The 15,363-nt window shown below is 43.2% G+C and overlaps 1 protein-coding gene across 1 annotated transcript in view; it reads right to left on the bottom strand.

Annotated features, from left to right (window-relative positions):
* The window catches only part of PBDC1 (polysaccharide biosynthesis domain containing 1), a 418,787-nt gene that overhangs the window by 89,837 nt on the left and 313,587 nt on the right, over positions 1 to 15,363 (bottom strand). The window contains exon 6 of the mRNA XM_081080887.1: positions 13,938 to 14,283. Within this exon, the coding sequence (XP_080937013.1) occupies positions 13,938 to 14,283 (346 nt within the window). The remainder of the gene's footprint in view (positions 1 to 13,937; positions 14,284 to 15,363) is intronic.

Genomic DNA, 15,363 nt, shown 5'->3' with positions numbered 1-15,363 from the left:
AAATGTTATTTCAGACTGACTTAAAATTGGCAAATTGGGCTAAGTGGATATTCAGGGGAACTTAGCTGTCACCTATTAGAATATAAACTACTACAATTTTTATATAAGACCTCCATCATTATACCAAAAAACACTAGGCAGGAACCAATTCCTGGAGCTTTAACTGTTTTTACTGATGGGTCATCAAATGGTTAAGCTGCTTATCATACTATAAATTCTGACCGAGTCATACTGACCAGTCATACTTCTGTGCAAAGAATTGAGTTAGAAGCTATTAAGGCTGCACTGCAAGATTTCCAACAGCCTCTTAACATAATTTCTGATTCCTCTTATGCTTCGGGCCTAGTAAATAGAATTGAAACTGCCAGGTTGAAATGGTTTAGTGACCAAAGTTTATTCTTACTATTTAAGCAAGTTCAACAGATTGTGCAGCAGAGAAAATACCCTTTTTATATCACTCACATCAGGGCTCACAGCATATTACCTAGCCCATTAACTAAGGGAAATGCACATGCTGATCAATTGGTTGCTTTATTAAAAGAGGCTTCAGAGTCTCATCAACTTTTAAAAATCCCAACTTGAAAAACAAAAAAGGGGGATGATGGAGAAATCACCTTCGGGTTGGCTGCACTTAGCTTTAATTACTCTGAATTTTTTCACTTGTGATGCTAATGGAAAGACACCTATGGAGCTAATTGGTGTCAGAATAAAAGGAACAGCCCAGCCGAAACCGGTTTGGCTCAGTGGATAGAGCGCAGGCCTGTGGACTGAGAGGCCCCGGGTTTGATTCCGGTCAAGGGCATGTACCTGGGTTGCGTGCACATCCCCAGTAGGAGATGTACAGGAGGCAGCTGATCGATGTTTCCCTCTCATCGATGTTTCTAACTCTCTATCTCTCTCCCTTCCTCTCTGTGAAAAATCAATAAAATATATTTAAAAAAAAAAAGGAACAGCCCAGAGACCACCTGGGGCACAGTAAAGTGAAGTATGGTAACAATCATTTCAGGTAAAAACTATAGTTTCATACTGATCTTAAAAGGCACATTTTTCCTTTCCCTGGGAAGGACGGCACAGCTATCCCAAGGTTAGAGGGCTCCAGTTAATATGTCAACTCAGTGTTCTGGAGACCCAAAACTGTAATTTAGATAAAGTGTCTAAGTTTAACCCAGGTCACTCAAGGGTTCTAGACCCAAAACTCTAATTTAGATAACATGCCTAAGTTTAACCTAGGTCACCAAGGACTCTAGATAATGTGTTTACCTAGAACTGTAATTTAGATAGCATACTGTCTCTGCTTCTGTAAATTGCTTGTTTTTGAAAACTAGGTTCCTCATTCCAGACCTTGAGTTTAAAATTTAAGTTGTCATGATCTAGAGCAAAAATATTCTTACATGGTATTATTCTACAAGTTTTATTAATAATTTTTGATGCTTTACAACAGTATATTGTGCTTTTATCCCAAACAAACTTACAAATTAATTTTTTAAGATTATTGTTAAAATATTAAATTTGACAGCAAAATAGTTTTCAAATTAAAGTCAAGTTTTCAAATTAATTAAATTTGGCTAATTTGAGATAAGTAATTATTCAAAAAGTATTAACCAAAATTTTCATTTTGTGGTAAACATGCTATGAACCTAAAGCATGTTCAGGTTCATTTCTTTGTGTGCAAAAAATTAATATTTAAAGCTATCTAGACTGCATTATAAAATTTCCAAGAAGCCTCCTAATTAAATCAAAAAAAGGGGGATAGTGGAAAAATATAGTGGAAAAATGCCATGTAAGGAAATAGATCCTGTAACTAAATTACATTTAGAGAAAAATTTTTTTTCATTTATAATGCTAATAGCGAAACACCCAGAAAAAACACACATTATGCCAGGGTAAGCCAGGGAAGATCATGTTAAACAAAAGACCCCAAGTAAGGTTTTTTCCTTTAAGCTTTGGTCGAGAATATGTTTGTACACTTTCAGAGTACATCTACAAGAACATGTGGATTCCTGTAACAACGGAAACCAGAAAGCCAGCCACAAAGACAGAAGAGGCACTTCAGAGATGGAGATGGTGAAGACGCCTTGCCATGCTAGCAGTCAGCAGCTGTGCGTCGCTGCAGGTTACCCAGGACCAGACCAGAAAGGACTGGACCTCCATTTTTCACCATACAGAACCAACATTTCATTGCTGGCATGTACACATGAGCTGTCGGACATTGAAACTTGGATTCAGACCTTCTGGACATTGAAATTGGGACTTGATTATTTTTAAAGAAAAAATAAGGGGGAGATGCCAGTGTCCATTCATTGTCTTCACTACCTGAGTTTAGACAGAGCCCCCCAAAAGCTAGTAACATTTGAAGTCCTAGCAAAGGTCAGAACTGTGCACCACCCAGTTAATCTAGGAACCACCCAGTTAATTTAGGTAATAATAGTTGAAGCATCCCGACCTTAGTTCACTTAATTGCTTAGATACTTATGTAGATCCTTGTTGATTATTGTTAATCAGATACTCCCGGAAATCTATTGATGAGCTAATCAGACACTTTGTCTATTCCTGGAAAATGTCTGCTGATCTGTGTGTCATTGAAACCTCCTTTTGCTAAGGGCTACTCCAGATCAATTAAAGATTGGAGCAGCCTGAGCATGGGAGGAAGTCCTTAGGGACTTGCTCGCATGGTCACCCAATATTGAAAAATTATCTCAGGTCTTTTTCTCTCATTTGTTGTGCGGCTCCACTTTCAGATACCGAACCATACTCCACGCAGAACGTAGAGGGAGTATTACTGAACAACCTTACTTGGACGTGATCTCTTACAGAAAGTACAAGCCACCCATAAGCTTGTTCGAGATGCCCTGCTAGTGCCTCCTGGGACTCTGTACATCCTTTCCAGCCTGGGGACTTGGTGTGGGTAAAGAAGTTCACAACCCCAGGACTCACCCCAACTTGAAATGGACTATACCTGCAGAAAATTGTATAATAGGCTCAGATGAGCCCTGCATCTTCATAGGCATGGCTTCAGAAAGACAAGGACAATTTTACCTTATATAGAAAGGTCAAAGAGTGGACTTTAGTCACCTCCTTAAAATGTTTGTATAGCCCTGCCATATCTCATGTTTAGTAGCGGAGGATTTAGCTGCCTGAAGCGGCCGTGGTGCCAATATTATGTTTCATTGTATTAATATGTTGTATTAACCTTCAATTCTCTTACAGGTTTAAATGTAGCTGTAACTGTGGACCGGTGATGGTCTACAGTCCTTGGTAGTCTTTCAGAATAACTGGCAAGTGTCCAGTCTCCCACACTGAGGGACATTGTTATAGGTATGTGTTAGATGTCCTGGAAGGGGACTATATGGGATGAACCCCAAAAGTAAAAGGTATCTGGCTGCCAAGAGGGCAGATGCCCAACTGGACAAAGAAGAATACCCATCAGGTTTTGGTCTCAATGGAGGAACAGCTAACAGTTGGCTGCCTGTGTACTGTATCGCAGGCCTGCATGAGCATGCCCATGTCAGGCGTGGTACAAACCTCGTCTGTAGAGAGCCGGGAAAGGACTATTTAGAATGGAAGGTCTGAGGCATAGTTATGCATTTTTAAAAGACTGACAAGAAAAATCAGAAGATCTTAGAGAAGATCAGTATGTTTATCTCCTTATATAATTGCTCTGAAATCTGGCAATGCTTAATAAGTCATGGCAATACATTTCTTTGCATGAAATCAATAAGACCGGTTTTCAGTAGTGATATTACTAACTGGAAACTTTGACTGGAGAATCATGTTTTAAAGAAACCTGTCTGAGCTCTGAAGACTTGAAGCCAATAAGAGTGCCACAGAGAAAGCCTGGTATCCTGCATGGGAGCCCTGAAGATGGCTGGCGCTGGAGCTTCATGCCCATGCCCTACCATCACTGGCGGTTGGTAAGAGTACAAGGGAAGCAATAAGGACACCTCTGCATCCCTGCGGAACCCCCACACACTCTGGACCACAACGAGTTGGAGGGCTACTGAGATGGGCCTTAAAGCCTAGAGCATAGGCTCAGGTGGAGTTGCTACAGGTGTGGGATTCACCTAAAGCAGCAAATACTGCAGGCAGGCCTGATGGCAGCTGGATGCCTTGGCTCCCTGGAACTACAGGGCACATTAAGAATTAATCATGAAATACCAGCAACGGTAGTTAGTTACCATTCTTCTTGTGTTTATGCAAACATCAGGCCAAATTGAATACAGCAGATAAATTACTCTTGATTTGGCTTTTTGATAGCCATAGAGGAATTTTTAAGAAGAAAAACTCTATTTCGATGGAGGTTATAAAAACTGAAATGTTTTCTTTCCCTTCCATCACACCATTTGTTATAGTTAGTCTCTGCCGGGTCACAAGCCCAGATCATTCTGTGCCCAGGACAGCAAGGAGCCTGACTGGAAGGTGACCTCTGACTAGACACACCCGATGCGGGTCACCCTCAAGAAGACAGCGGACCTCGGTGGAGCCTTTGTAATCCTCCTGTTGCTGTTGACATACGGCCCTTGCATTATTAACAGACTAGTCCAATTTGTCAAGAAGTGTATAAATGTAGTTCAGTTGATAGTTCAGTCCATCTCATGACTGAGGCGGAAGTCCCAAGACAAGGGGGCATGAAAGGACAGAACAGGACTGATAGCTGTGTCCTTATCCCCTCTTCTAAGAAAAAGCCGCAGAATGTATCAGTTACTCAGCCTGCCCTTATCTAAGCCAATGGAAAAGCGGTGGAAACTAGCCCAAGGCCAAGGGTATGCTAGCCACCCCCCTGTTTTCATGTAACCAGACCCTAGCTGTACACTGCCCATGTGTCACTAGCCACCAGCCCTCACTCAACCAACAGGAATCAGCCAAATCAGTGGTCAGAGTGTGTCCCCAACCCCCGACCCCAAGCCCTGTTAATTCTTTGTTCCCTTGGGACTCGGGGCTCTCACTTGCATCCAGTAATGGAGGCATGCGCGGGACCAAGTCCCGGGCTTGAAAAAAAGACTCTATGCTTTTGCATCGGACTCGTCTCCCTAGTGGTCTGTCTTGGGGGATCTTGAAATCTGGGCATAACATACATAGTTTGGAAAATATTTAAACACAGAAAGACATTGGTTTTGGGGAAGAAATTGGAAAATGATTTGGAAATGGGCTTGTAATTGAAGGACAATGGATTGAATAAGGAAGTGTCTGTGGCCAAAAGCATGAGGCCAGAATCTTGGGTGAGGAATTACTGGGGAAGCAGGAGCATTTGAATAAGGTATTCTGACCTTTTCCACTTCTTCGTCATCAAGTTGAGAAACTGACTTCTAATTCACTTTAGGACTTGCAGTTTCTTCATCCATCCTTTTGTTAAGAGTCTTCTTCCATATGTCCACTAGTCTACAATATCTTCTTAGTAAGTTTGGCTATCTTGAGACAACAGACACTACTCAAAGGGTACAGGCCTCTTCATATAATCTCTAGGTCAATGAGAAGCCATTCACTTCAGCTCTGGTTGCCCAAAATCAGTGGTTTCCATGATGTGGCTTGACATAATAAAGCCTCATCTTGACCATCCAGGATGGGCGGGGGTGGGAGAGTTTGCAGAAGTCAGAGACGCTCTGGTTATAGAAAACAGACCTTCCTCTTACCTCCTAAAATTTTTCCCAAACTGATCTCTCTCTCTCTCTCTCTCTCTCTCTCTCTCTCTCTCTCTCTCTCTCATTTCCTCTAGTTCCATTACAGTCCAGCATATGGCAGGAAGGGGGTGTTTCCCCTAAGCCACTTCCCATACTCCCCCGTCATTTCATTGGTCCATATCACAATGTTCAGATGTTAGCATTTCCTAGTATTTTGAGTGTTGTTTTAGTGGACGATTTATTTTAGAATAGTTCCATATTAACAGAAAAATTGTGAAGATAATACCCATGTACACCATACCCAATTTCACTTATTACTAATATCTTACTTGGGTATGGGGCAAATGTAACATGAAGTGAATCAACAGCGACACAGTTAGAGAGAAACCTCACTTCTCTAGTATCTCCAATATACAGAAATGCTGTTCTAGACCAAGTTGTAAAAGGAAAAACTGTACCAGCTGTGGCATAAAACTTCAGATCTTGAGCTGACCATCCTTTCAATAGTTTAACAATATTCAATAGTCTATCATGAAAAAAAAAACAAATTCATTTTTATACACTGCCAGCACTAACACAACACCCTATTCCTCATGACTGGCACCACCACCATCCATCCCACGCCCTCAATAAAAATCTAAATTAAACATAATGTGCTTTTCTTCTTTGCCAGGATGAGAAAGTGTTGAGGAAAGTATCCCCCTTCAGTCTTCTCATTGTCCTTAGTCTTAGTGTCTGGCTAATTAAGGAATGGCTTCTCTTGTGCCCCAATTAAAGAATCCTACGTTAGTCCCTTCTCACATGACTACTCTCTCCTTAAATCCCTCCCCATTATCTGAAAACATGCTAAAATACAACACATTTCCTTTATACCCTTGCTGGTATTTATTCAAGGAGACTGGTAAAGTTTTCATCTTCTCATAATGCCCAATTCTGAAGAGTTTTTGATAGAGGGATACACATTATTAAGTGTGTTCCTCTGGGAGACCCTGTGTATCACCTGTGGTAGATGAACACTCCACCACTTCCTCTTCTGCATTTGTTGGCTTGCTTACTGGAGGTTTTCCCTTTCCTGTAGTGAAATACAATTATCTGATTCTTTCTGTCTTTCTCCCTCTTGTCTTCATTCAGCTTAAAGTCCAAAGTTACCATCGGAAATATCTTGTTATATAGTTTGGAAACAAGTTAAACACAGAAAGACATTGGTTTTGGGGAAGAAATTGGAAAATGATTAGGAAATCTGCTTGTACTTGAATGACAATGGATTGAATGAGGAAGTGTCTCTGGCCAAAAAGCGCAAGGCTAGAATCTTGGGTGAGGAAGTACTGGGGAAAGGGCAACTTTGAATAAGGTATTCTGACCTTATCAACTTCTTCGTCATCCAGTTTAGAAACTGACTTCTAATTCACTTTAAGACTTGCAGTTTCGTCATCCATCCACCTGTTTCGAGTCTTCTTCCTTATCTCCACTAGTCTACAATATCTTCTTAGTAAGTTTGGCTATCTTGAGGCAACAGACACTAATCACATTGTCCAGGCCTCTATATATACTGTCTAGGTCAATGAAGAGCCTATCACTTCAGCTCTGGTTGCCCAAAATCAATGGTTGCCATGGTGTGTCTTGACATCACAAAGCCTCAGCTTGACCATTCAGGAGGGGTGGGGGTAGCAGAGTATCTAGAAATCTCAGACGCTTTGCTTATACAAAAGAGACCTTCCTCTTACCTCCTAAAATTATTCCCAAACTGACCTCTCTCTCTCTCATATCCTCTAGTTTCATTAAAGACCTGCATATGGCAGCGAGGTGGTGTTTCCTCTAATCCACTTCCCACACTCCCCAGTCATTTCAGTGATCCATTCCTCTATTATCAGATACAACCATTTCCTAGGATTTTGAGTGTTGTTTAAATGGATGTTTTATTTTAGAATAGTTCCAGATTTACAGAAAATTTTGAAGATAATGCGGATGTGCACCATACACAATTTCCCTTATTTCTAATATCTCACTTTTCTATGGGGCAAATGTAACATGAAGTGAATCATCAGTGAAACAGTTTGAGTGAAACCTCAGTTCTCTAGTATCTCCAATATCCAACAATGCTGTTCTAGACCATGTTGTTAAAGGAAAAACTCTACCAGTTGTGGCATAAAACTTCACATTGAGCTTACCATCCTTTTAATAGTTTAAATATATTCAATAGTGTACCATGTAAAAATGAAATCAAATTCATTAGTAGACACTGTCAGCACTAACACAACACCCTGTTCATCATGAATGCGACCACCACCATCCATCCCACGCCCCCAATAAAAAACCTAAATAAAACATTAGGTTCTTTTCTCCCTTGCCTGTATGAGAAAGTGTTGAGGAAAATATCCCAATTCAGTCTTGTCCTTATCTTATTCTATGTGTCTGTCTCAGAATGGAATGGCTTCTCTGGTGCCCTAATTAAAGAATTCAATATTACTGGCTTCTCACATGCCTCCCCCCCCCCTTAGATCCCTCCCCATCATTTGAAAACACACAAAAATACAAACATATTTCCTTTATACCCTTGCTGGTATTTATTCAAGGAGACCATTAAAGTTTTCATCTTCTCAGCTTCTTTTCTTCCTTGCCAATATGAGAAATTGTTGAGGAAAAAATCCCCATTCATTCTTCTCCTTTTCCTTATTCCATGTGTTGGGCTCAGTATGGACTGGCTTGTCTGGTGTGCCAATAAAAGAATTTTACATTATTCCCTTCTCACATGGCTGCCCCCTCCTTAGATCCCTCCTCATCATCTGAAAACACGCAAAAATACAAACACATTTCCTCTATACCCTTGCTGGTATTTATTCAAGGAGACCATTAAAGTTTTCATCTTCTCATAATGCCCATTTCTGAAGCATTTTTTATAGACGGATACACATTATTAAGTGTGTTCCCCTGGGAGAACCTGGGTATCACCTGTGGTAGATGAACACTCCAACACTTCTTCTCCAGCATTTATTGGCTTGCTTACTGGAGGTTTTCCCCTTCCTGTAGTAAAATACAATTATCTGATTCTTATGAGTTTCTCTCTCTTGTCTTCATTCAGCTTAACGTCCAAATTTACAATCACCACTATCTTGGTTATGTAGTTTGGATCAAGTTAAACACAATAAGAAATTGGTTTTGGGGAAGAAATTGGAAAATGATTAGAAAATGTGATTGTAATTGAATGACAATGGATTGAATGAGGAAGTGTCTGTGGCCAAAAAGCACAAGGCCAGAATCTTGGGTGAGGAATTACTGGGGAAGGGGTAGGTTTGAATTCGGTATTCTGACCTTATCCACTTCTTCGTCATCCCGTTGAGAAACTGACTTCTACTTCACTTTAGGACTTACAGTATCTTCATCCATCCTTGTGTTTGGAGTCGGCTTCCTTATCTCTCCTCGTCTACAATATCTTCTTAGTAAGTTTGGCTATCTTGAGGCAACAGACACTACTCAAAGGGTCCTGGCCTCTATATATACTCTCTAAGAGTCTAGGTCAATGAGGAGCATCTCACTTCAGCTCTGGTTGCACAATATCAGTGGTTGCCATGGTGTGGCATGACAAAACAAAGCCTCAGATTGATAATCCAGGAGGGGCGGAGGTGATAGATGATGCAGAAGTCTCAGATGCTCTGGATATAGAAAGGAGGCCTTCCTCTTACCTCCTAAAATTTTTCCCAAACTGCCCTCTCTCTTTCTATCTCATTTCCTCTAGTTCCATTATACTCCAGCATATGGCAGAGAGGTGGTGTTCCCTCTAAGTGGTCCATTCCAGTATGTTCAGATGTTACCACTTCCTAGTATTTTGAGTGATGTTTTAATGGATGATTTATTTTAGAATAGTTCCAGATTAACAGAAAAATTTTGAAGATAATGCCCATGTACACCATACCCAATTTCCCTTATTTCTAATATCTTACATGGGTATCAGGCAAATGTAACATGAAGTGAATCATCAGTGAAACAGTTAGAGTGAAACCTCACTTCTCTAGTATCTCCAATATCCAGCAATGCTATTCTAGACCACGTTGTTAAAGGAAAAACTGTACCAGTTGTGGCATAAACCATCACATCTTGAGCTGACCATCCTGTCAATAATTAAACAGTATTCAATAGTCTACTATGGAAAAAGGAAATCAAATTCATTATTAAGCCCTGCCATCACTAACACAACACTCTATTCCTCATGTCTGCGACCACTAATGCCCATTTCTGAAGTTTATAGAGGGATACACATTATTAAGTATGTTCCCTGGGAGACCCTCTGTATCACCTGTGGTAGATGAACAGTCCAGGAGTTCTTCTTCTGCATTTGTTGGCTTCCTTACTGGAGATTTTCGCCTTCCTGTAGTAAAATGCAATTATCTGATTCGTTCTATCTTACTCCCACTTGTCTTCATTCAGCTTCAAGTATAAATTTACCATCGCCACTATCTTGGTTATGTAGTTTGGAAACAAGTTAAACACAGAAAGTCATTGGTTTTGAGGAAGAAATTGGAAAATGATTAGGAAATGTGCTTGTAATTGAATTACAATGGATTGAATGAGGAAGTGTCTGTGGCCAAAAAGCACAAGGCCAGAATCTTGGGTTAGGAATTACTGGGGAAGGAACAGCTTTTGAATAAGGTATTCTAACCTTATCCACTTCTTCATCAACCAGTTGAGAAACTGACTTCTAATTCACTTTAGGACTTGCAGTTTCTTCATCCATCCTTGTGTTTGGAGTCTTATTCCTTATCTCGACTACTCTACAATATCTTCTAAGGAAGTTTACCTATCTTGAGGCAACAGACACTACTCAAATTGTCCCGGCCTCAATATATACTCTCTAGTTCAATGAGGAGCCACTCACTTCATCTATGGTTGCCCAAAATCAGTGGTTGCCATGGTGTGGCTTGACATCACAAAGCCTCAGCTTAACCGTACAGGAGGGGCGGGGGTGGCAGAGGATGCAGAAGTCTTATACGCTCTTTTTGTAGAAAAGAACCTTCGTCTTACCTCCTAACATTTTCCCCAACCTGACCTCTCTCTCTCTCTCTCATTTCCTCTAGTTCCATTATAGTCCAGCATATGGCAGGGAGGTGGTGTTTCCTCTAAGCCACTTCCCATATCCCCCGTCATTTTAGTGGAGCATTCCACTATGTTCAGATATTACCGTTTCCTAGGATTTTGAGTGTTGTTTCAATGGATGTTTTATTTTAGGTTACTTCCAGATTTACAGAAAAATTGTGAAGATAATACCCATGTACACCATACCCAATTTCCCTTATTATTAATATCGTACTTAGGTATGGAGCAAATGTAACATGAAGTGAATCATCAGTGAATCAGTTGGAGTGAAAGCTCACTTCTCTAGTATCTCCAATATCCAGCAATGCTGTTCTAGACAAAGTTCTTAAAGGAAAAACTGTACTATCTTGGTTATTGTTATGCCCAGATTTTAAGATCCCCAACAGACTTCACCAGGGAGTCAGCCATGTCTGATGCAAAAGCAAAGAGTCCTTTATTTTCACAGACCCATGTCTGGCTGCTATCCTCACAGTGGCGAGATGAGAGAGACTGCCCATGGAAAAAAATGGGGTTTTAATAGGGGGGTCGTGTTAGGGTAGGGGAGATGACTGTGGGCCCTGCCAATTGGCTAGGTGCAAGTCGGGTCTTGTTACACAGGATGTGGTCAGCTCTAAGGCGCGCAGGTCACCTGATTGTCATTCGTTAGTTTAAAAAGATTCCGGGCGTGGCCAGCAGAGGCCCAGGCTTCCTGGAAGCAGGTACTTTCCTGAGCACATGGCTGCTGCCCCAACATGGACGATACAGGGCAAGATGGAGGGCACAGCCCTCGCCCTTTCATTCCCCCCTTTTCTTGGAACTTCTGGCTCAATCCTGAGATGGACTGCATTTCTATTTCACTGTTGCTAGAGGCCCGTACTGGGCACACAGAACTATCAACTGAACTATCCCTATATGCTTAACAAATGGTCCAGTGGAAGGTAAAGAACCATTTGAGCTTTAACAACCTCTATTGAAATAGGATTTTTCTTCTTAAAATTCCTCCATGGCTATAAAAAAGCCAAATCAAGATTATCTACTCTCCTGAGGTTTGCATAAACACAACAAGAATGGTAACTGACTACCTTTGCTGGAGTCTCATGGTTGAATTTTAATGTGCTCCGTAGGCCAGGAAGCCAAGCCGTCAAGCTTCCATCAGGCCTGCCTACAGTATCTGCTGAGTTAGGTGAATCCCTCACCTGTAGCAACTCCACCTGAGCCTACGCTCTAGGCTTTAAGGCCCATCTCAGTAGCCCTCCTACTCGTTGTGGCTCAGAGTGTTTGGGGGTTCTGCAGGGATGCAGAGGCATATTTGCTGCTTCCCTTCTACTCTTACCAACCGCCAGTGATGCTAGGGCATTGGCCTGACACTCCAGCGCCAGCCATCTTCAGGGCTCCCAAGCAGGATACCAGGCTTTCTTCGTGGCATTTTTACTGGCTTCAAGTCTTTAGAGCTCAGACAGGGCTCTTTAAAACATGATATTCCAGTCAAAGTTTTCTGTTAATAAAACCATTTTTAGGAACTGGTCTTATTGAATCTATGCAAAGAAATGTATTGCCATGACTTATTAAGCATTGCCAGATTTCGGAGGAATTACATAAGGAGAAAAACATACTGATCTACTCTAAGATTTTTTGACTTTCCTTGCCAATTCCTTTTCATGGATTTTTCAGAGTTATATCAAAACAGTAATTGTTGTCATTAAACTTTCTTTCTATGCATCATCATGCCTTAGACCTTCTATTCTAAACAGGCCTTTTCCAGCTTACTACCCCTGACATGGGCATGGTCACGCAGGCCTGCAAGCAGTACACATGCTGCCAACTGTCAACTGACTCTCAACAGTGACCAGAACCTGATGGGCACCCTTCCCTGCCCAGTTGGGCACTTGCCCTCTTCTCAGCTAGATACCCTTTACTTTTGGGGGTCACCCCACACAGTCCCCTTCCAGGACAGCCAATGCACATTCAAACCTGCAAAAGAATCAAAGGTCAATATAATCTACACTAATAAAAGAGAAAAATGGTAATTGGCGTACGGCGATACCTTTTTCATTGGCTAATCAGGGCTATATGCAAATTAACTGCCAACTAAGATTGGCAGTTAACTGCCAACTAAGATTGGCAGTTAACTGCCAACAAGATGGCGGCTAATTTGCATATGTAGGCACAATGCAGGGAGGCGAAAGGGAAAGCAGGAAGAAGCCCCCTGCCACTGACAGTGATCGGAAACCCAGGGGGGAGCTAAAAGCTGGGGGGCCCTGGGGCCGCCTTTGCCCTGCCCCCCAGCCATGATCAGAGAATCAGGCGCCTTTGCTGCCCTGGCCAGTGATAGCAGGAAGTAGGGGTGGAGCCAGCGATTTGAGCTGGACACGGTCGAAGCTGGCAGTCCCAGGAGCTAGGGGTCCCTTGCCTGGGCCTAAAGCGAAGCCCACGATCGCGGCGCCCCCCGCTGCCACTGCAGGTCCCCGCTGCCTAGGCTGGACGCCTAGGCCAGAGGTGTTAGGCCTGGGCAGGGGCGGAGCATGCAAGCGCGGGGAGCTGGGGGTCCCCTGCCCTGGCCTGATACCTTTGCCGGAGGCCTCAGGCCTGGTCAAGGGGCCGATCCGGTGATTGGTGATCGGAGGGTGATGAGGGTCAACTCCTCTGGCTGAGGCATCAGGCCTGGGTGGGGGGCAGAGCCGGGGATTGGGGGGATATGATGGTCCCCTTGCCCAGGCCTGAAGCCTGGGTCAGAGGCGTCAGGCTTGGGCGGGGGGTGGAGCAAGCGATCAGAGGGAGATGGGAGTACCCTGTCCAGGCATGATTCCTGGGCCAGAGTCCTCAGGCATGGGCGGGGGCCAGAGCCAGTGATTGGGGGGAGATGGGGGTCCCCTGTCCAAGCCTGACACCTCTGGCGGAGGCGTCAGGCCTGGGCAAGGGGGCAATCAGGCGATCAGAGGGTGATGGGGGTCAACGCCTGAGGGCTCCCAGTATGTGAGAGGGGGCAGGCTGGGCTGAGGGACACTCTCCGCCTCCCCGCCCCACACCCAGTGCACGAATTATGTTCACCGGGCCCCTAGTATATCAATAAAATGAAACCTAATATTGGCATCATGGCCACTTCTGGCAGCCAAATCTTCTGCTACTAAACATGTGATCCTATAAATTGTCCTTGTCTCTTTGGAGCCATGTCCATGAAGAAGCAGGCATCATCTAAGTCTATTACACAGCATTGTGGGGGCTCCTGGTGACAGGAGTGATCGCGAGCAATGTTACCAGAATCAGGCAGGTCGAGCACGCTGCAGCTTGAGCTTGAGCAGGTTGCGTTGATCTCGATCGATGCTCCATTTGGTGATGAAATCTTTCCAGGTCATGGATGGGTCCGCTGACTGGATGTGAGTGTGATGGACCCAGGTCGCGACGCCGTCTACCTTGAGAGCAGTGGGGGTTGTCAGCACCACAGTGCAGGGACCCTTCCAACCTGGCTCTAGGGTCACCCCGCGGTGCCTTCTGACGTAGACCCAATCTCCTGGTTTGTGCTGATGAGGAGTTGGGGTTTGGGCTGGTCTCATAGATAGTGAGGAGTCGCGGCCAAATGTTCTCGTGCGCCCTCTGGAGCCCTCTCAAAGAAAGAGATATTTAAAGAAAAGTGTGTTATCAGGGGTGTCCTGCCAAACATGATAGGAGAGCCACCCAGTCCCCGCCAATCTCTGAGTCAGATTTTTCCTCTTTTGGAGAACTTCAAAGTCCTGATGGCTTCAAGGTAACCCTGTTTATTAGTTACAGCGCTCTTTTTTCTTGCCTTTCTACCAGTTCCCTTTGTGGCAGAGCAGCAACCAGGTCTCTTTCAAGGGAGTGCGCTAGAAGGGGTTATCAGCCATTCCTTTGCTAGCAGCAACAGGTACCAAACCCTTTCAGTTCATTTGACCAGCTTCATTCCCGCCCACCTTTACAGATTCTAAGGCCCATTGTTTTCTTTTAACCAGCAAGCCAGATGACACTGCCCTATATTATTTAATTCAGCACAGGCAGGGGGAAGGGCCCATGAAATGTCTGCCTTGAGGAACTGTGAGCCCCACCCTAAATGTCCCAATCTGACGAGAAAAGCCACAAATACCTTTTAAATCTACCCCAGAATTCCAAAATCCCAACCTAGCACAGAATATCACACAGCAAATCAAAGTTCCCAGCAAACAAACAGACAGAGATGTTTACTAGTTAAGCGGGCCGATTCCACCTCTGATAGAGAGCAAGCATTTTTTGGGAAAGATCCAGGTGGCCACTCAGGGCGCTTTGCTATCGGTCAGAGCACTCAGCCTTAAAGAAATCAAGCGTGTGCTTTTTTTCCCCCGCAGACTTTCACACTTACATGAACAAATAATTATACCCAAGTAGACATACAAACATCAAATAAACATTTATACTTACACCCTTTCAGTGAAAAAGTACTTTTACAGTCTTGGAATCTTGAGCAGATAACAGGAACATAGCCCATGTCCCCTGATGGGAGCCTGACAGGAACAGATGTGGGGGCCTCCCTTTCCCACATTCCAGGACAGAACTTTTGACTTATGTTTCATCCATATAGAAATGGTACTCATATTGAACAAGGAAATCAAGACTAAATAGACACGATATCTAGATACATTCCCCATTAAGAACTTTGAGGTGCATGCCACATTTATACCGCAAAATACCACAA

Source organism: Myotis nattereri, assembly GCF_964212035.1.
Source record: "Myotis nattereri genome assembly, chromosome: X".
NCBI classification, from domain to species: domain Eukaryota; kingdom Metazoa; phylum Chordata; class Mammalia; order Chiroptera; family Vespertilionidae; genus Myotis; species Myotis nattereri.
Note: the sequence above shows the minus strand (reverse complement) of the source record. Positions and strands in the feature narration are given on the sequence as shown.